Consider the following 22118-nt stretch of genomic DNA (forward strand, 5'->3'; position numbering starts at 1 on the left):
AAGTGAAAATAGCTGACGGGGCAAGACTCTTGAGTATAATTTACTCCAAGGAGGGCCTTAAGAAAGGATGCATCCTAGCGTCACACTTATTTAACCTATTAATGGCAGACTTGTAACCAAGGCTTGACAAAATCAACTCACATCTCCCTCGCTTGGGAACTTTACAGATTAATCATTTATCTTATAGCGACAACAGAGTCCTAGCAAGCCACACTAGAATTGGCCTATAAAGAGCGATAGATGAGGTAGGGATATGTGCCAGGAAGAACTTGCTGGAAATAAACTGTACAAAAACAAAAGCTATGATTATAGGTTGAGCCATCCATAAACAAACATCATTTAAACTTAGCAACGTGAACCTGGAAACAGTTAATAGCTATAAATATCTAGGGATACATTTGTTCAAATGACTAACCTTTCAAATACAGAATGAGGCAATACAAAAAATGGGAAATGGACTTACATTTGCATTTTGATCAATATCAAAAAATTTTAAAGGTCCCTCTTTCACCCCATCACTTGCCATTATAAAAGCAAAACATTGAACTATTCTAGCATACAGAAGTGAAGTCCAGTATGGGAAAGACACCCCATGCTGGATAAACTCCAAACGCGAGCATATAAAAAAGTATTTTCACTTCCGCATAATGCCTCACCGGTGCAGCATCAGTTAGACTTTGGGCTACAACAGCACAGCTGCACAGAAGATATGTCACGATAAAATCCTGCAACAAAGTCTGGCGCAACCAAGAAAATGAGATCAAAAATGTACTCTGGAATGCGTTACAAGGCGACCCGCAGTCTGTCTACTCCAAATATCTTCACTCTTCATTACAGTCCACTAATATGGTAGACCTTTGGCAGCAGAATCTTCCATTTACCACCTTCCAGCAAGTCTTGAAGAAGGAAGCAAAGCAACACTCATTATTTGAGGATAAGGTTAACCTGAGCAAGTGGGCCCAGGCATGGATGGTCCTGCAATCCTATATGAAATTGCAATCAGCGTCATATTTGTGTCAGCCTTTCTCCAACTATTTAAAGTCTAAGGGATATATTAGCAAGAGCCATATCACCACTTTAGCTGTACTTTTTGCTGCTAAAGCGGCAACATTTTTATCGCCCTATCAGCAAGCTGTCGCTAACAGCTGTTAGCGACATAAAAAGTTGCGCTAACCAGGGTTATTGCAGGAATTTTTACACCTGCTAAAAACCTGACTTAGCCATTATACTCAATGGGAGGTGGATTCTAAGGCTGAATCCACCCCTGCCTATTAGCAAGGTTTACGCTTGCTTTAACATTTTTATCACTGTTTTGGTGGATTTTGCCGCTATCGGTGGATCTTTTATCGCATTGGAGAAATACTTTGGTAATAACGCGCTATCTCTGCGATAAGATCCAGCGACAGACAGCGATAAAAAATATGCGCTAAGCGCGATTTGCGATATTTATCGCACGCCCTTGCTAATATGCCCCTAAATTTATAGAAATACGCCATCAAATGCAGACCAGCCAAGTTGGAAATACCAGGTCCCAAAGTCATGTAGCTTTTGTGGGTCGCCAAAACAGGATTTTTGTCACTAAGGGTCATATGTAGGTAAATACTATTTACTGATTCTAAAATACCGAATTTTACCGATTCAGTATTTCAGAATTGGTAAATGGTATGTATGTATTGATTCGGCAAATTTTACAGAATCGGTAAAATTCAGTTATTACCGATTCGGTAATTCCCATTCATTCCTATGGGCCTGGAGGCCCACAGGAATGAATGGGAAATACTGATTCGGTAACCGAATCGGTAATAGGGGGAAGACTTACAAGGGCGGCAGGGTGTCAAATTGACACCCTGTTGCACCCCTGAATAGTGCATGGGTGCACATGTGGCACACATACATGCCCTAAGGGCATGTATGTCTGCCACATGGCACTTTTGGAAAGGCACAAATTTGCTTTTTCAAAGGTTTTCGATATTTACCACCAACTTTTAGTTGGTGGTAAATACCGAATCCTTAACTCAGAAATGCACTCACTTGAGTGCTCCCTACATTAAGGATTCGGTAATTTACCGAATCGGTATTTTAAGGAATCGATAATTTACCAATTCCTTAAATTACCGATTCGGTAAATTACCGAATCCTTAAATTTGGCCCCTACACCTCAAATGTAAATGTAAATGTAAATGTACATGTATTTATATAGCGCAAATTACCCACATCGCAGGCATCTAAGCGCTTGCTTAGGGAACCCGTCCTGGTATTCCCCTGTGAGATAACCCCGGCAGGGTATCCACAAGGTGAAAGCCAGGCATCCCGCCGCGAGGGGCCGTTGTGGAGATTAAGCAAGCTATTGCCCAGAGTCGCAGAGTGTGAGCCCGTGAGTCGAGTAGGCACCGGAGCGAGAATTATCGAGTCCGTGGAATTATTGAGCCCAAGCCCCGTCGAGGCGGGGAATTGAACCCTGGTCCAGGGCCGATCTCAGCTTCCGGGTCTGCCGCCTCTAACCCCTGAGCCACACTTCTCCACCCAATACAGGTCTTTAACGACCGAAATTTGGTAATTTCGTCCGTTACCGACCGATATTGGGTGACCTACATCTGGCTCTTAGTTTGCATCTGCCCAGCTCTAAGCGAGTATCGTCGGAAATTGCTAAAGGGACCATTCAACACAAGAGGCATTCTCTCCTGTAGAACTGCAATATTAAAATGTCTTGATCTGGAAGATCCACAGCTCAACTGTCGTTTGATTAAATTTCTAACCAAAACACAAGGATGAATTTAAACAAGGCTAGTGGCCTGGCAGAAAGGTCAGTTCCTTCTGTCCACCAAGCTAGGTCAGTGCAAAGGCAACTTATAAATTATTACTGTCATATGATCAGATAATGTAAAAAGAGCAGCATGATGAAACTTTAGATACTATGGGCCCCCTATCGGAAATCGGGACTGCCCGCCCTAAGGGCGGGGTTCCCGCACGCAGCATTAGGATGTGCCCACCACTGTGGCGGGCACATCCTGTATTTTTTGTATTGTGGCGGGCAGAGCTCTGTGCTCCGCCCGCCACAATACTAAAAATGCTGTGCAGCATTTACATAATCAAAGCGGCAGGCACCGCGCGGTGCCCACCGCTTTGATTATGTAAATGCAGGGGGGTACCACAGGTATACACTGTGCCACCCCCCTTTGGCCTTCACTCTGGGGGCCCATTGTAATAATGCGGGCGGTGTCTGACAGACACCGCCTGCATGTTACTCGTTTTCCGCCCCGGCCGCAAGGCGACCAGGGCGGAAAAGTGGCGGGTGGTGTTTTGCTCCGCCGTGGTCCCCCCCGCCATTCTAATATGGCGGTGGGGGAATACAGGGAAGGATGGCGGGCGGATTTCCCCCGCCAGGCTGACGGTGGCTACCGCCAGCCTGGCGGGGGCAATCCGCCCGCCATCCTAATGGGGCCCTATGTTTGTATGTATTAGTTCATTTTTTTATTCTCTTTTACTTGTAACAGGGTGAAGTGCAAACTTCTGTGATAATAAATTGTTTTTCTTTTTTGATAAGCACAAAAAATAATATATTTTTATGGACTTTTTAATGGTGCCATGATTGCGACTCAGTGGTACATTGTTATGGTTTTAATTAAATAAACATATTCTGATTCTGAGTCACCTACTTGCCCTAAAATGTAATTCTCATAATCCACATGATTCATAACCATAATAGTTCCACCCTTGTCTGCCTCTCTTATTATTATGTCTTGATTCTCTTTTAATTATCCCAAAGCTGTATGTTCTCTTGAAGTTAAATTATTTATTTGAGGACTTTGAGAGTAAATTCCAAACTTTATAGACCAATAGTCTAAATCTATACACACTGCTTTATAAAAATGATTCCAAATTATTAGCACTTGAAAGTTGTGATGTCCGCTTAAATTTTGGTTTTTAACCCACTGTCCACACTCAAGCAAGTACACAATTCTAAATCCAACAGAATCTTAGTGATTGCAATTGGAGCTTGCCCACACAAATTGAAGTGGAATTAAAAAATTGTAAAGATTGTGTTATTTTGGTAATACACAGCACTTTGAAAGCATCTCTACTATTACATTAAAAGAAATTACCCCACCCCCCCCATGGCCTTTAAAGGTAAGTGGATTGCAACTGTTTCTCATTCTGAAAATTGGGTTGAGGTCTACAAAATGTGGGGGAACCACTGTGCTAGGTTCTTCTTGTCAAAAGTAGGTTACTTACTTACAGGCACTTGGGCTTGTGAAAGACATTCTCACTTTGTTAAATACAAGACTTGTATTGCTTCTCTTAGACTGCGGAGGCGGGCAGGTGAAGTATGAGTGCGGGAAGACCTGCCCACGCACATGTGAGGATCTCCAGGGTGACATGGCTTGCCAAGACAGCCTCATGTGCCAGCCATCGTGTGGCTGCCCAGAAGATCAACTCATGCAGGATGGAATCTGTGTGGAGCAGGCCGAATGCCGGTGTCGATACCAAAACACCTCTCTTGGTAAGTAATATGGCTGACAGGTGATAAAGTTTCAAACAAAGAGGGAAGGCTCTGCTATGCTGAACAAGCCTTGTATTCCTCCTGGTACTTCCCAGGTGGGCTGGAGTCTTGGAGGCCATCTTTGAAAGCCCTAGGCCATTACTGGTGCTTCTGTCATGTGTCCCAGTTCCCTGAGGTTAACTGCAGTAGGCACGGGTAGGCTTTAGGAGAGAGAAAGAAAGAGAGCGAGGGGTACGGTAGTAACAAATGATCAGAGAGGGAGAAGAGTGAAAAGAGAGAAGGAGATAGAGGGATTGGCTGAATGGATGGAAAGAAAGATTGGGCTGGCTTGTGCATTTTTGCAATGGCTGTTTTTGGTTTTCCAGTTTGGCATTGGAGCAATGTAGAAAAATGTGTATTTTTGCTGTGCTGGGGAGAGTGCTCTTTTTAGGAGACAAAAGGGATGAGACGTAATTAAACCTTTACCAACATGTCCAAAGACAACATTAGTGCAGATTACGTTTTTAATGCAGTCATTAGGGACTTCTCTCTTTCAAGCCAAACTGTTTGCCTGAAAGTTTGTTTTGTGTGAAACACCTGGTCCTGAGAGACTTTTTTTAGCCAGCCCTGTGTACCTGAATGTCAATTAGACGCACCTGTTTGCCCTCATTGTGGAGGGAATGCTGATGAAACTTTACTTTTTATTACTAAAAAAACTGAGTGATTTGATGCCATTGTTTTAATGTTGTTGATGCATTGGATATTTGATGCTGAAATATTCAATAAATGTAAACAAAGATATAGCAAAACATAATTCCCTTTTCAATACCTGAGATAGGGAACAGTATTTTGTCATGATTTCTAGGAACTGTGGTCCTGTAATACAGTAGCCTAAAGCTACTTAATTCATATTGTAGCAGTTGGATTGAGTACAGTAATAATTAATCAGCATATTAGTACTTTAGTTTAACTAACAGGATGGGTCAAATTTAAAAAACTCAAACAATTTAGTTTTATTTTAATCAAACACAAAAAGAAATATAACATATTTTTTCATTTAAACATTTATACAAATACAAAAAGATGGAGTCACAGCTAACAATAAAACAGATGATAAGTAAAGGATAAAACATTCACAAGACAAGAAGAAAAAACACAAACAATGTACAATCAACATGAAACATGCATAGAGCCTGATCAAACTCTAAAAATTCCCAAATGTATTTTAAGCGCCATCTATAGGTGTCAAAGTTGCAGTCTAATCAAGGGAATCCAGCCACGAGGCCTTCCTCAGAATAGAATATGTGCACTCCCATTCATATTCTCCACAAACCCAAGGGAACTGCATTACTTCATACTTAGGAAGGGGAGAGCAAACAAATACCTAGTGGGGCTGTAAAATGCAACCTCTCTACATGAATTTATAACAGAAAGGTTATCCTATCACCCTTACTTGACCTGGCCCCAACAATAGGGTCTTCGATTGTTCACGCTACCTCATCCTGGTGACACAAAAAAACAAAATCTTAGTTGTTTTTTGGTGACTCTCTCCCACTCTAGTGGTGGCATGCTTCAATATCGGGTTGCATCCTGGTACCTAAAAACCACGATGGGCTCAATCATGTTCCAGGGAGCACTTCTAAGATTGTTGTGTACTGGGGTCTAGGATACAAATACCTAAAAACACCCAGGTATCCCATGTATTAAAGTGTGCTTTACGTACAGATAAAAAATTATACCACATGTGATAGAGAGGAATTATCGCCCTACACCCTAAACCATGTCAGCATGATTCAGCCCTTATTGATAGATAGACCAAAAGTGTCCTCAAGCTTTTATCAGGGCTAGAAATGTGTTCTGGGAAGGGAAAATGGGACGGGCTAGTTGCCTCCTAAACTATGGCTCATGCCCTGTCTACTGTATGGTAGACAGGCCAACAATAATAACATGCAAGGTTCTACTCACCCTGAAGTTGAGTCAGTCACTTCAGATTTCTGCGGAAGAGAAAACAAACTATAGGATATGTACTATTCAAAGCATCTTAGCGTAAGATCGATATGGGTATTGTCTTTGCTTAACTTTCTTTAAAAAAAGTGTTACACCACATAAACATCTGCACTTTGATGTGCAGACATATCACGTCAGACATGCAATACAGATATAAGACCACAACTCTTAAAAGGCTTTCAATATCTGTAGGATGCCAAAAACACATATATGATCATATGGCTGAGATACCCGCCACCCCCTCTCAACACAATCCCCAAGGATGGGAAGACGGAAACAGTTCTGAACTTGTGGAAGGCAGGAGGGAGTTACCCTCCCGGCCGTATTTATTAAAATATGAAACAAAATTAAAACGTTAAAAATAACAGTTTCATATCATGTACAATTTCATTTACACATTACGATGTTCTTGGCTGACCTTAACACATCTCTAATACAAAGGTTCTCCTAGCCGATACTAAACATCCTGCAAATGCATTACTCAAACTTTGAAATTGTACATCCTAACATTTACGGGCCAACGGCAAGGTCGTAACCGGTGTCAGATCCCCACTACCAGACTCCCCCCCCTCACTTTTGAGGGGCGGTCGCACAGAGGACTGTACCTCTGTGCCAACTTCCAATTTCCCTTGTCTTAGCGGGGGCCCCTTGATAACTCGACGCCATCTTTAGTGGTCGTCCGAGGACTCGTGTGAGGTGTCTAGAAGGTAGCGTAGACCCCCCTCCCACCCCACACAACTTACCACATCTGCCGTCGCAGATGTCCTGGCCCCGGGAAATTCCCAGGAGGGGCCCTAGCCCCTCCTCCCCAGGGAGGGGCCTATGGCCGCCTTCCCTTTCGGCGTCCCCATCCTTAAAGGGGACCGCCTCCCCGTTTGAGGGGCCAATGGCCGCCTCCCCCCGGGCGCTCCCATCCATAATGGGTGACGCCCTACCTCTAGGGATCTTCTAATTCCTGCTCACCGATCATGACCTTACCGCCCGACCAAAATAAATACGACAATCTAAGACTAAAAATGGAGAAAACAATTTATACTTAGGCGAATCGAAGTATAATCTCTACCGAGCATCCGGTGCAACTATTTTGCTGAATAAAACATGCTGAAAAGGAAAAATTATCGCTTTATTACACACCAAATTACCAACTTTATTCAAAACAACCTGTAAGAAAAAACCATATCATGACACTTGACTTTATTCCACAAATCGCTGTCATCAGGGGCTGGTGGGTGGGTCAAATATTGGCTCTTCGTTCCGTCTCGAGCTCACGTGCAACGGGGAGGGTCCTTTCCATATGGCTGAGATACCCGCCACCCCCTCTCAACACAATCCCCAAGGATGGGAAGACGGAAACAGTTCTGAACTTGTGGAAGGCGGGAGGGAGTTACCCTCCCGGCCGTATTTATTAAAATATGAAACAAAATTAAAACGTTAAAAATAACAGTTTCATATCATGTACAATTTCATTTACACATTACGATGTTCTTGGCTGACCTTAACACATCTCTAATACAAAGGTTCTCCTAGCCGATACTAAACATCCTGCAAATGCATTACTCAAACTTTGAAATTGTACATCCTAACATTTACGGGCCAACGGCAAGGTCGTAACCGGTGTCAGATCCCCACTACCAGACTCCCCCCCCTCACTTGTGAGGGGCGGTCGCACAGAGGACTGTACCTCTGTGCCAACTTCCAATTTCCCTTGTCTTAGCGGGGGCCCCTTGATAACTCGACGCCATCTTTAGTGGTCGTCCGAGGACTCGTGTGAGGTGTCTAGAAGGTAGCGTAGACCCCTCTCCCACCCCACACAACTTACCACATCTGCCGTCGCAGATGTCCTGGCCCCGGGAAATTCCCAGGAGGGGCCCTAGCCCCTCCTCCCCAGGGAGGGGCCTATGGCCGCCTTCCCTTTCGGCGTCCCCATCCTTAGAGGGGACCGCCTCCCCGTTTGAGGGGCCAATGGCCGCCTCCGCCCGGGCGCTCCCATCCATAATGGGTGACGCCCTACCTCTAGGGATCTTCTAATTCCTGCTCACCGATCATGACCTTACCGCCACAGGCCGGATAGTTGACCGGCTATCCGGACCCCCCACAAAAACTCCTACTTAAAGGTCATGGCTGCAAACTCTTTAACCAAGCTATGAAGTCTCCTATGAGTAAAGAATTCCCCACCCGGGACAAATGAACTCCATCTTCTAGATACATTTGATCCCCCCTGATACACCCATGCGGAATAGAATGCAATTTACTAGTACGGAACAATCTACTAAGCTTGTTATTCACCTTCTTCACTGAATGATTCACAGCAGCCACCGAAATAGCCCCCGCCACACTTTTCGTGGAATCATATGGGACCATGCAATCGTGCACCCTGGAACCCTTCTCGCCAACCAACTCACTGTGGATAGTATCAACTCGAGAAGTATTCGTCTACCAGTGGTCACCAAATCATTGCCCCCAAGATGCACTATGATTATAGATGGCGGTGACCTTGTCCGCCCTAACAAACCCTCGATAAAACTTTGAAACTGGTCAATACAGAGCCCGCCCCTTCCGTAGAAGGTCACCCTGTACCCGTATTCCCCAGCCATGTGAATCATGTCACCTGCTTTGAATACGTCTACGGCACGCCTCACGTATGAGTGGCCCACGACCCACACCACTCTTTCCTCAGCCGGTGATCTTTGACCGCTGGTTCCCAGGTGTCGGGTCGACTGCACAGTCCGCCCCGCTTCGTAAGCTTGCGACACTGTAAACCAAACAAAAACAAGAAGCGTGAGTACAAGACATAGGCTTCACAACATGTGCAACCGCACATACCTTTTATAACAATTCGAGGACCAACGCCCCAACTGTTTCACTTTTTCCACACTCAGACCCCTGGCTGTAGCCTCTGTAGCAGCCCCTATCCTGAAGGAATGGGTCCCAAACTCGCACGGGTTCAAGCCCGCCGCTGCGATCGCCATCGTTAGCATCCGCTGAAACTGAAACCTAGTCAGCGGGGTGGCGTCAGCGTGCCTCAGCAAGCTTCCCTCCCATGATGCCGCCCTCTGCGCCAAATACTCCTCAACGCATGCTACCGGGCACATGGGAGATCCCGGAATCTGCTGAACCACTACACTGTCCCCGATCGCTTTCTGATCGGTCTTGGACCTGACAAATGAGACTACCATTGTCTCCCCCTTAATTTGGATGTGCTCACGGCACAGACCTCCCCCCGTATCCTGCTTGTTCCTCGCTACCAGCTCGCTTACCCGCATAGCCCCATGGAATGCTAATGCAAACGCGGCCCGGAATAGCACTGTCTCTGATTGAGACGAACATGTCGCAGGGAGTAAGGACAGTAACAGGGCCAACCTTTCAAGACCTATCGGATGTCTTTCATCCACTCTGCAACCCTCACGGCGTTGCCACCCACGCAGCGCCTTCTGCACCAAGAAAGACGCCGTGGGATCCTGTATACCATGAGCCCGTGCCATGAAAGAAATGGCTTTACAAAAGGGGGTGGTGATGAACAGAGTGTCTGAATTGAGCAGACCACTCTTACCCAGTCCAAAGATCAGGGCTTGATCCATCACCGTTATTTATCTCACTTCCCCATCCCAGCTCAGAACCTGGCTATATGCAAATCAGTCTGTCCCTGGCCCAGTGCATCATGGGAACAGGGCAGACTAAACTACCAAGCCAATTCTTTACCAGAAAGGAGACAAGCTACCGGGGACCGGTTTCTGGCATTTCAGCCTCTTCGGCCCGGCTTGCTTGAATCCTGATGGAGCAGTGAGAAAGGGACTCATGTCTGAGTATACCCTGCCACACCTATAGTGGCCAAAATCGATTTACAAAAGGGGGTGGTGATGAACAGAGTGTCTGAATTGAGCAGACCACTCTTACCCAGTCCAAAGATCAGGGCTTGATCCATCACCGTTATTTATCTCACTGCCCCATCCCAGCTCAGAACCTGGCTATATGCAAATCAGTCTGTCCCTGGCCCAGTGCATCATGGGAACAGGGCAGACTAAACTACCAAGCCAATTCTTTACCAGAAAGGAGACAAGCTACCGGGGACCGGTTTCTGGCATTTCAGCCTCTTCGGCCCGGCTTGCTTGAATCCTGATGGAGCAGTGAGAAAGGGACTCATGTCTGAGTATACCCTGCCACACCTATAGTGGCCAAAATCGATTTACAAAAGGGGGTGGTGATGAACAGAGTGTCTGAATTGAGCAGACCACTCTTACCCAGTCCAAAGATCAGGGCTTGATCCATCACCGTTATTTATCTCACTGCCCCATCCCAGCTCAGAACCTGGCTATATGCAAATCAATCTGTCCCTGGCCCAGTGCATCATGGGAACAGGGCAGACTAAACTACCAAGCCAATTCTTTACCAGAAAGGAGACAAGCTACCGGGGACCGGTTTCTGGCATTTCAGCCTCTTCGGCCCGGCTTGCTTGAATCCTGATGGAGCAGTGAGAAAGGGACTCATGTCTGAGTATACCCTGCCACACCTATAGTGGCCAAAATCGATTTACAAAAGGGGGTGGTGATGAACAGAGTGTCTGAATTGAGCAGACCACTCTTACCCAGTCCAAAGATCAGGGCTTGATCCATCACCGTTATTTATCTCACTGCCTTATCCCAGCTCAGAACCTGGCTATATGCAAATCAGTCTGTCCCTGGCCCAGTGCATCATGGGAACAGGGCAGACTAAACTACCAAGCCAATTCTTTACCAGAAAGGAGACAAGCTACCGGGGACCGGTTTCTGGCATTTCAGCTCCCCCCTAGCTGAACCCAAAAAGGACAAATAAGAACGGAACGCCCCTTCATAAGCCTTCCTTGTCCTGGGTGCTAAACTCTCTCCCACGAGGTCTTGTAGTCCGGGGCACCGAGAGACCAGAGAGCTTCGGGAAATGGTGCCGCCACCGGGTCCGCTGAGGGCAGAAAACCCCAGAAGGCCTGCATACGGGAACGAGAAAGTGCATCAGCTGCCTGATTTAACACCCCTGGCACATGTCTCGCCCTAAAGTGGACGTTTAGTCTCATACACAGCAGGACAATTTCCTTCAACAGTCTCAAGATCCATTTGCAGCGTGCTGCCTGACTATTGATACACTCAACCACGGTCATATTATCAGACCAGAAAACCACAGAGCGATCACGAAAATCCTCAGGCCATGTTTTCAAGGCCACCAGGATAGGGAACAGTTCAAGAAACCCAATGTTACCTGTCAGCCCAATCTCGTGCCACCATGGCGGCCAGGTTCGTGCCGACCAATGATTACCCAGGATGGCGCCAAAACCCACGCCCCCTGCCGAGTCCGTCCACAACCCCAGCTCCACGGAGGAGACCGCTGGTTGGTCCACACGACACGACCGTTGAAATCCGTAAGGAATGCCAACCATATGCGCATGTCCTGTCGGACCTCTGCCGAGAGCCTTGTGCGGTGGTGCCCTTCCTTAAGGCCGACCATGGCTTGAGCAATAGAGCGGGAAAAGGGGCGAGCCATCGGTATTACTCTAAGGGCAAAGTTCAGCTGACCCACAGCTTGCTGCAACTGATGCAAATTTACCTTCGTCTCACCAATACATGTTTCAAGTGATGTTTTAAACTTCGTTACCTTTTCCTTAGGCAAACGGAAGCACCCCTCTTCGGAGTCGAGCTCTATTCCAAGAAACTCGAGCGAAGTAGCCGGGCCCACTGTCTTACCTGGTGCCAATGGCACGCCAAAGCGGGTCATGAGATCACAAAATTCATTCAAAGCCTGTGCACATTCCATGTCCCCGGCTGCCCGCAGAAATAGAAAATCATCAAGGTAATGCATAACATGTGTAAACCCTGTTGTTCTTGTGAACGCCCATTGTAAAAAACTACTGAATTTTTCAAAATACGCACAAGAAATAAAGCAACCCATTGGCATACATTTATCCATGTAATAGCGTCCCTGAAACATGAAACCAAGGAGACGCTGATCATCTGGGTGTACCGGGAGCAACCGGAACGCCGACTCAATGTCCGACTTGGCCATCAGCACTCCGGGCCCCAGGCGATTCAACATGGCGACAGCCTCATCAAAAGATGCGTACCGCACCGAACAAACTCCCGGGTCAATCGCGTCGTTCACCGAAAGACCCCTTGGGGCTGACAAATTATGTATCAACCTGAATTCCCCTGGGTCCTTTTTGGGGACCACTCCCAGAGGCGAACAAACAAAATTAGCAACAGGCGGCATGTCAAATGGGCCGGCAACCCGACCTCGGGTCACCTCCTTCCCAATCTTAGCTTGTACCACCGCCGTATTCTGCAGAACCGACAGTTGGTTCCTGCATTGCGCTTTACCCTGAAAATCCCCCGCCGGGATGCGGAAACCATATGAAAAACCATCTCGCAACACCCCAGCGGAGATATGATCCGGATATTCGTTCAACCAAGGAATCATTGCCATGATATCAATCGGGGTAGGGAGAGGCGCCCCTCGGACTATTTCAGACCTGTTTGGCGCCCCCTCTACTTCCCGGATCACCATTTTTGGCTCTGCACATGGTCTCGGGGTGAGAGGACTACCCGCACCCAGTACATTCATGCCTAAACCTGCAAGATCCCTGCGGCCTAGTACATTTACCTCTGTTAAAGCCCCAGCAGACCCCTTTTTTACCTGAGTTGCCATTATTCCTTGTGTGCTGATCATTGCTCGATCCTGCCCGAAAGGGCGTCCCAGACGAATGGCGGGAAAACTCGACCATACCCCCCCCTAAAGATGGCGACTTCGCCGTGCCTGACTTCTCCATTTTCTGCCAGGAAATGGAGTCGAAACAATCCCACGTCAGGGATGAGTCGTGCTCCTTGGACTTACGAAATATGCTATCGTAATACAACCATTGATTGCCACCATATGTTCCAAAAAATTCCATGATACGTGTCTGATACACGGCTAATCCCACCAATAATTCGGGCCTACGTTCCCCCATAATTGCAATGAACATTCCAAACGCTCTGCCCCAATTGTCGATCGACTCATCCACTCTGAAAGCGGCCATCTTGGCGCGCCATACACTAGGATGCAGAAACTCTTTTTGATTTTTCACATGCTCAATCTCATAGTGATCGGTCAACAAGGAAAACATGTTCACATATTTATCAGCCCATATCCTTTCTTTTACATCAATCGGGATATGCTGAACAACTTTTTCCCTCCTTGAAGGTACCGATCCCTCCCCCGCAATCGGCAATGGCTGCTTACCTGAACCGGCCACTGTGACCGTAGTTCCTGCCGAACCAACGCCCGACACTGGTTGTTCCACGGGAGCCTGCGGGGAAACAAAAGGAGACGGTGCCTTCGCAGCATCTTTCGATTGCCGCAACTGCTTCATTATTGCTCTGGCTTCCTCAGCCGTGGCCCCCTCGTTTTCTTTGCCTAACCACGCCGCCAACTGGGCAGCCAGCTCAGGAGGCATATCCTCCCCGTTCACAGGAGTGACTACCACAGGGATCGGTTGGCCCACATCTGGGACCGGAGTCGGGGCCTCGATCGGGGTGACCGGGTTCGCAGGGGGTACTTCGGGCACCGGGGCTTCCCCCCCCGACGCTCCCTTCTTGGCCCTTCTGCCTCTCCCGCTAGGGACTACTCCCGGCAATGCTGGTCCGATGACTCTCTTAGGCCCCCCCCACACCATTCATTACCGCCATCTGCTTTTTCATATCCGCCATGTCTTTCATCAGCATACGGAGCATCTGATCGGTCCCGATCCTCTTTCCGACCTTCTTGCTAGGCATCGTCCACGTATATTCCTCAAAGGTCCTAAGCAGAAAGCTCCGAACTCACTGAAAGAAGAAAACACACGATTAATTCTCAAAAATGGCTCTTCGTTCCGTCTCGAGCTCACGTGCAACGGGGAGGTGCAGCTTCAGAGCACAGGAACAAGAGGATGCTTCCTTGGCTTATCGCTCCTTTTATCCTTCTTCGGGCAGGCGTGTACCCACCTCCAATCCGCCTCCAGGGCGTGGCTAGCGGTGTTGGTGTCTAGGACAACCCCCTCTTGGGCGGGAAAAGGCGCGCCCCGGCTACGCCGCTTCGGGCATACCAGCCGAGACTCGCCTCCCGCCCAAAATGGCTTCCCGGGGGGATCGGGGTACTCCACCATACGTTCGGGGGGACCGAGTGGTCGCCCCTTTCCATTAAGTCTGGTTCACTCCATGCAGTTCACTGCAACAGACAATGTCAATGGGTGAAAATAAAGTCATTAGTCCATTTCACCGTACCAAATTAGGGATCCATCTACTGTGACTTTGGAAGACAGGGGGACAATGCCCCTGTAGTCACACACTACACATGGCAGATGTCAAATATTGGCAGGTTCAAATATGCTGGAAGAGAAAAGAAACATATTATTTAAAGTTACTTTGAAGCATGTGTAGTATTAGGTGCTTCATCACCAGTGGGTTACTGGCATCCTCATGGGTGCCATGTCGCTTTAGATCACCTAAAATAAACCCAGTCTCTTCCTGGTTGGCTGCTCGCTTGTCCATAAACCAAGCCTCGTCTTTATCTGGGGGGCTCGCTGTAAACTTAATGCTCATTGCCCCCATCACCGCATAATGCACATAACATCATTGCATACTCTCACGTAGTGTGCTGTAAGGAAGGAATCATGGGAAATGTAGTTGCCATTCTTTGAAATTTCATAAATTGATTGCCAGTGTCCAAAAACTGTGTTTGTTAATGGTATTGAGATGATTAGTAATATTCTTTACACACTTTATGGTGACATAACTGTGACACTATACAAAAGAGAAAATGGTAAAAATACAATCCTTGGTTTCGTTGAGCTAAACTTGGGGACAGTTCCCATTTTTTTATTTTAACTCAATAGGTCAAATAACAGTGTCCAAAAAACACAGCTTCACGATCAATACATTTGTATTTTTTTATACATATTTTATTACGTTTTAGTTTTAACAGGTACATCCATTAGAAAAAGAGACATTTGGCGTAGAGGCCTCAGGTTTCTTCAAGGCAGTTGGGTACATGTAGGCCATTGTATGTTCCGAGTACAACATCATGCAATCATGTTGGACAGTTCTGTTAAACAACAGTTTACTTACAATCATCAGAAGGATTATTTTAATGGTGATGCTGAACACATGGAGAACTGAGTAAGGGAATAATTGAAATGGAGCAAATAAACTAAACCCTTCCCCCTCCCTCCCCTTCCCCCAACTCATCTGGCCCTACCCTGTCACGCCATCTTGACAGCACGCTCCCTCTGGTGCTCCCTCTGACTGTGGGTGGATTGAGTTCTGAAAATGGACACTTAATAGAGTTAAATCACGAGGCTACGTGCAAGGCTGAATTATATGTGCTTAATGGGCCTGGGTGAAAAGGGGCTCCTACCGATCAAGTACTACAGGGACTGGTGCAGATGCAAGTGTCTTGAAAGCTTTCAGAATAACATCTCAGTCCATGTAGATAAAATTTTTACGCAGACCGCGGGATTCCTCGCGTCTAATTGCTGCATTTTCTGCGCCACCCCACCTCTCTACCTCTCCGTGCCAGGCATGGAGCGGTGGGGGTTTTGCTGACTTTCACCGCATGGTGATGGAGCTTTTGGCCATCAGGAGGGCCAGATCAACAAAGCGCCGCTGTACATTCTGAGTTTTGGATCACTGGGTCAGACCTAACAGACAGCTACCTGCTGTACTCAGCACAGGGAGGCCGTTGCTGAGGTAACTCTTGAGAGCACTTCTGACCAGTATTCAGCAATCACAGGGCACAGCCATAGCATGTGAATTAGATCTGCATCTTCTAATTTACATCTGGGGCAGCGGTGTGGCTGGGAAAATGTGTTGTAAGTGATGTGGAGTGATATATGCCCTCTGTAGCACCATGTACTGGATGAATTTGAATTTGGCGTTCCGCTGGATTTTTTTGGGGTATTCTGGAATCATGCCCCATTCCTTGTCAGTGAGCTCTTTATCAAGATCCCTGGACCATTTATTGCGTAAGTACGTCAGGGGGGTTCCAGTGTGTGCTTTGATGCTTTTGTACAGCCTTTTAGGGAAATGGCGGACTTCTCCCATGAGGTAAGTCATGTGCACCAACTCGTGTTGGGCGGGTGCTGCCCTGTGCAGCACCCGATCTTTACGGCCCCATCACCCGGGCGGAGATCAAAGAGGCAATACAAGACCTCCCCCGGAATAAAGCCCCTGGTCTTAATGGCCTACCGGCTGAATTCTTCGCCACATCCTCAGATGCCTTAGTGCCGCGGTTAGAACGTTAATACAAAGCTGCTATAGACACAGGAGCGTTGCCTCACACCACAGTGCAGGCACTAGTAGTGTCACTCCCCAAACAGGGTTGCCCTGCAACTGACATCTCCGGTTACAGGCCTCTGACCCTGCTCACAACTGAGTACAAAATACTAAGTAAAATCCTCTCACGCCGTTTACTCCCTTATTTGCATAAGTTAATCCACCCAGAACAATGCCACTTTGTACCTGCACGATGCGATGGGACTACATGCTCCAGGTACTTGAACAATTGGCATACCCCCAGACTATTCGAAATGGGTTCAATTATTGTATTCTGCCCCCACTGCGAGGGCCCGCACTGGCAGACACATCTCGCACGAATATCGGATTGGTAGGGGCACCCGACAGGGCTGCTCTCTGTCTCCTCTACTATTAATCCTAGCTCTAGAACCCCTAGCCCTCAAGCTACGGCTGTCTGCAGAACAGAAAGGCATACGTCTGGGTAACGCAACACATGTGTTGTCCGCTTATGCAGACAACATTATACTGTATGCAAACGAACTGCTCACAATACCGACGCCAGAGATCTTTGCCCAATTTGCACAACTCTCAGGACTCACCATAAACGAGTCTAAGTCACACACCTTTTTTTCCATCCCAGGGAATGCCGAGAGGCGATTCCATTAGGGCAATTATCTTTGTTGGTTGCCTCACACACGTTCAAATACCTAGGTGTACAAATCTACTGAACTGCAACTGACCTCAGTGAGGGAAATCTGAACAAAACTATCCGAGCACTACGGTCACAGATTGCATTATGGACCTCGCTGCCGCTCTACTGGGCTGAGTGGCCATCTCGAAAAGGGTGGTTCTACCTCGCCTACTATATTTCTTTACTAACCTGCCGGAGGTGATCCTAACTCCCATACTTACCTCACTGAACCAGTTACTAACTGACCTGATATGGGTTAACGGGCGCCGTAGGGTGGGACTGCCTAAACTACAACTAGACACTGACAAGGGTGGTCTGGGCGCACCAGATTTTCACGTTTATTGTTATGCAAGCCAGCTACAATTTATTTATGGCTATCGTACTGGCTGGCAGGAAAAACCTGCATGACATTGGTTACACATACCTGGAAATAAGCAGAGGGGAGCTGCACACAGGATTACTACCTCGGGCTAGTATACCCCATGCGCCCGACACTTCGTTGCACCATGCTAACATACTGGAAAAAATCCCTCCAATACACGCAACGCTGTCCTCCATACTCAGATAACACACCACTGGTGGGCACCCCCACTCCCACCAGTTTACTCACCAGATGGAAAATCCTTCCCTGGGCTGAGGGCAGGGTTACCACGGTGGGCGCGCTGTTTGATGGGGGCACCCTCATGGACCACAGCAACTTTGCCAGAAACAACTAGGTCAAGGACGCATTATTCCTAACACTTGCCGAAGTCCTTCAGTATGTGAAAAAACATTGGGCATCTCCCAGTGACTAGCCTTCCGCCCATGTGCATAGTGCCTCAGCCTGCCGTATAGTACCAGCACCTTGGGGGGAGGGGTGTGATCTATCCCTACTCACATCTATTACTGCATTGTAATCCCCGCCTAATATCCAGGGGTATGCTGCCCAATACGCTAGTATAGCATTGAGACTCAAAAGAAATGTATCCTGCTCAAAGTTAGAGGCATAGCTGCTCCCTATTACTGCTGGTGTGCCGTCTAATGTGCCTCTCACCAGAATATATCTCCCTAGAGGGTCCGCATGGTGCTCCAGCAACTTGAAAGGGACCCCATTCCTGATCCAAATGGTCGCACCTCGGGTGAAAGCAGAGTATGAAGTAGAGTGAACCTTCCCTCTCCATTTTTTGCGTACTTTGGCTGACTCTGCTGCGGTGAGGTGAGATTCTTGTAGGAAAACTATATGTGCATATCGCCTGTTTGACTGCATATGGATTCTATGCCTTTTATGTATGGATCCCAGGCCACACACGTTCCAAGTGATTATTTTGTAACAATCCTGTGTCTGTGTGTGGGCCATAAGAGTGCTGTGTCCCGATCAAATATGAGAGGGCAGGTGGCATGTGGGGTAGTGTCATGGATAGGCCAGACTTCATTAACTCTTGAACTATAACATGTAATACTCTCTCCAGCAGTAAAACTGTGCTTTTCCAAACCGTGTACACAAAGGTGCTAACATTTATCGGTGTATTTGTTGCATTTGCCTTAGGGGGGTGCATCTTGCTAGGCTAACTATTGTGATGAGAACACAGTGTGAGCTCAATCCAGCCCGGACCAACCATATCATGAATCATATAAAAATCAAGACATTGGAAAGGATTATGCACTGTGGATAAAGAAATATAAAATTACTGCACTTTCTTTCTGGAGTTCATCCCACCTCACTGCAATCTCAGCATTATCTCAGGAAGCCCTCCACAGTTTGAGGCATGATAGTACTAAATATTTCCAGGCTATTCTCTGAATCAGAGAAGACTGTGTTGTCCTCAGAAGAGTCCGAAGATATGTGGTGGGCTCTGTCCCGTATCATGCTTGAAGCTACCAGTATCTCCGTGCGACCCTGCAGGGCCTGCTCCTGGGTGGGGTCCTTAGTCTGGTGCCATGCGCATGGTGCCGGGAACGCCATCTCCACTTAGGTTTCGGAGAAACCATGAAATTTTGTGAAGAAGGTCCAGACCCCGATGGAGGGAACATGATTTCAAACCATTCTTTCACCTCCTCAGGTGTGTTAAAAAAAATGCATTTTTGGGTCGTGGATTACCTTCAATCTGGCTGGGAATAGTAGTGCATACTTGACATTCAGTTTTTTCTTTGCTTCCTGGTAGAGGGAAGGTTAACGTTGTACCAGCATGGTGTAATCTGGGTAGGGTAGCAACCACTGGTTTTCATACTGGATTTGAAATTCAATATTTTTACGATCAGGGGACGGGGTTGGGCCCCCACCGTCAGTCTGCCGGTGGGTATTCTAATATAGTGATTACCTCTTTACTCTTAATTTCTCAATTTAATGCACATTGAAAATTTTTGTATCTTGACAATACAGCCATAATTAATGTTGTCACTTGTTATAGCACATGATCCATATTGAGGCATACTCTTAGTTACGGAGAACTTTGCCCAAAACCTTAACATTTTGAATAGGGACTTTTGTGTTTTCTCACATTCAATCAATGCCTTATTCGTGTATTCCCTTATTCATGAAGGATACTTTCTCAGTAATAGTCAATGTTAGTTTTTAATGAGTGAGTTTTTTCAAGATATTGGACCAACACATTCGAGTACTTCTTCTCTTACACAGGATGTTGCTTTAATGTTTGAAGAGTCTTATCTTTGCCTTTCTGAATGTCATTCCTTTGTACTTTAATATGCTTCGACATTCAATTAGCTAAATGATATTAAGAGAGTCACAGTTTGCATGGTTTCTTTGCTCTCTAGGGGTTTTCAAAACCCTAAGCGCATTTCCTTACTATGTGAGGAGAATGAACACACCGAACTTTGCGCACAAGTGTAGTGTCCTATGATACTGAGAAGGTTCCATAGGGTTCTTTGGTCGGTTTTCAATCTAGATTTGTGTCTCATGTGAATTAGTAGGACTCTCACACTTGTATTCCTACAGAAAGAGAATACGGGTTTCTCAAAAATGAGGTGGGTACAATTTTGGATACATGAGTGGTTATTTACAATTTTCCTATCTGCATTGGCTATGTTGCTTTAAGTGCTCACACTGTTCTCCTTCCTCGTCCTGTCTTCAAGGAGTCCATCTCTATATTTGTTCCTGGCTCTTTTATTCACCTTATGTATCAGGAGTAAGGGATACTGTTTCTCAACTAGTTTAGTTGTAAGTTTATTTGCCTCCACTTCATAATCCTGCATTGTAGAACAGTTTCTTCTACTACATAGGAACTGTCGTACTGGTAAGTAGTCCCTAAGAGAGCAGGGAAGAATGCTCTCAAACTGCAGTAATCTGTTTATGCCAGTAGATTTAGTGTACATGTTTGTTGACAATCTGCCATTTTCTGCTCTATGGTCAGGTCTAGAAATTAGATATATGTGTTCATTATCATTATGAACCTAAGGAACTGGTTTTGGGTGTTTAGCCACCAGAACAATTCTATAGCGTTATCGGGGTTACCTCTCCAGATGATGAAGACATCATAAACTTAGTGGTGCCAGAGTCATAGATTGTTATGGGCATTATTGTTCCAGACATGGCCATTTTCAAATTGTTGATCTAAAGGCGCGCTATACTTAGAGCTAAGGTGCTAATAGTAGTGTAGTTAAGAGCCACCTTCATATTTAAAAATAATAATAATTTTCAGAGCTAGACAGGCTGGTTTCATTATTCAATCAATTGGAGCACTGAAGGGTCATTCCTCTTCTTTCAACAAATTCTCAAAACCACAAAAGCTCTCATCCAGAGGAATGCTAGTGTAGAGGACTTCTACATCTAACCTGATCATGAGTTTGGAGTTGGGCTTAAAGGTCAAGTCTACAGTCATATTTAGTAATTGATTGGTGTATTTTACGTAGGACCTAATTTTAGTAACCAGTCCACAAACACCAACAGCGGTTCTAAAATTTAACCAATAGGTTGAATGTTAGGCAATGTATAAAAGTCCAATTAAGTGTTCTGGCTTCTTCCACTAGGCTATTAATTTCTGTGTGGACCTCTTCAGTGGTGTCTCTTTGCAACTTTTAACAATTTCTTTCTCCCTTATAGACTCAGAAAAGCTTCATGGTAGACCTTAGTGGTCTGGAAAACAAAAGCTCCATCTTTATTAGCCTGTTTGATAATTCGGTTTTTCCTATCTGCAGTGGTTTACGGTGTTTTACTAGTGTTAAGGGCTTCTTTATCTTTTGTTACTTCCCCTCAAAAGCTAGTATCTCTGTGATATTGCTGTAGTCGTGGGACTGAAGAGGGTTGTCTTCCTCAAGTCACTAGCTCTAGGGTCTAGTTTATTCATTGATTTATTGTATATTTATAAATTGTTACATCAGCCAATGTATCTGTATGCATTCAAATGAAGTTGGCCCTTTTGCATCTATTTATCACAAAAGTAATCATTTTAAATTTATCTTAAATTTGACCACTTTTGCTAGTTGTCAAACTTTAAGTATTGGTATGCTCACTATTTGTTGCTGCACACAATTCGTGTTATAGCATACGTTCTTTAAGTATGATATGATATGTCATTGTTATATCGGGCACTCTTTTTTTGCATTAACAAGTTTATTAAACAATTCACCATACTTTGCATAAAAAAATTATAACTCAGGAAAAGCCATTCCACCAGAATGTATACAATCCCCATGCAGTCAGTCACCAAGCACAATCTGAACCACTGAAGAGGACTGT

General features: G+C 46.1%; 1 protein-coding gene across 1 annotated transcript in view; it reads left to right on the forward strand.

The window, feature by feature from the left end:
* LOC147685082 (SCO-spondin-like) overlaps positions 1–22118 on the forward strand; it is a 1395910-nt gene that overhangs the window by 879307 nt on the left and 494485 nt on the right. The window contains exon 63 of the mRNA XM_086939757.1: positions 4304–4501. Within this exon, the coding sequence (XP_086795883.1) occupies positions 4304–4501 (198 nt within the window). The remainder of the gene's footprint in view (positions 1–4303; positions 4502–22118) is intronic.

The sequence above is a fragment of the Lissotriton vulgaris genome, chromosome 10, assembly GCF_964263255.1.
Source record: "Lissotriton vulgaris chromosome 10, aLisVul1.2, whole genome shotgun sequence".
Taxonomy (NCBI): Eukaryota; Metazoa; Chordata; class Amphibia; order Caudata; family Salamandridae; genus Lissotriton; species Lissotriton vulgaris.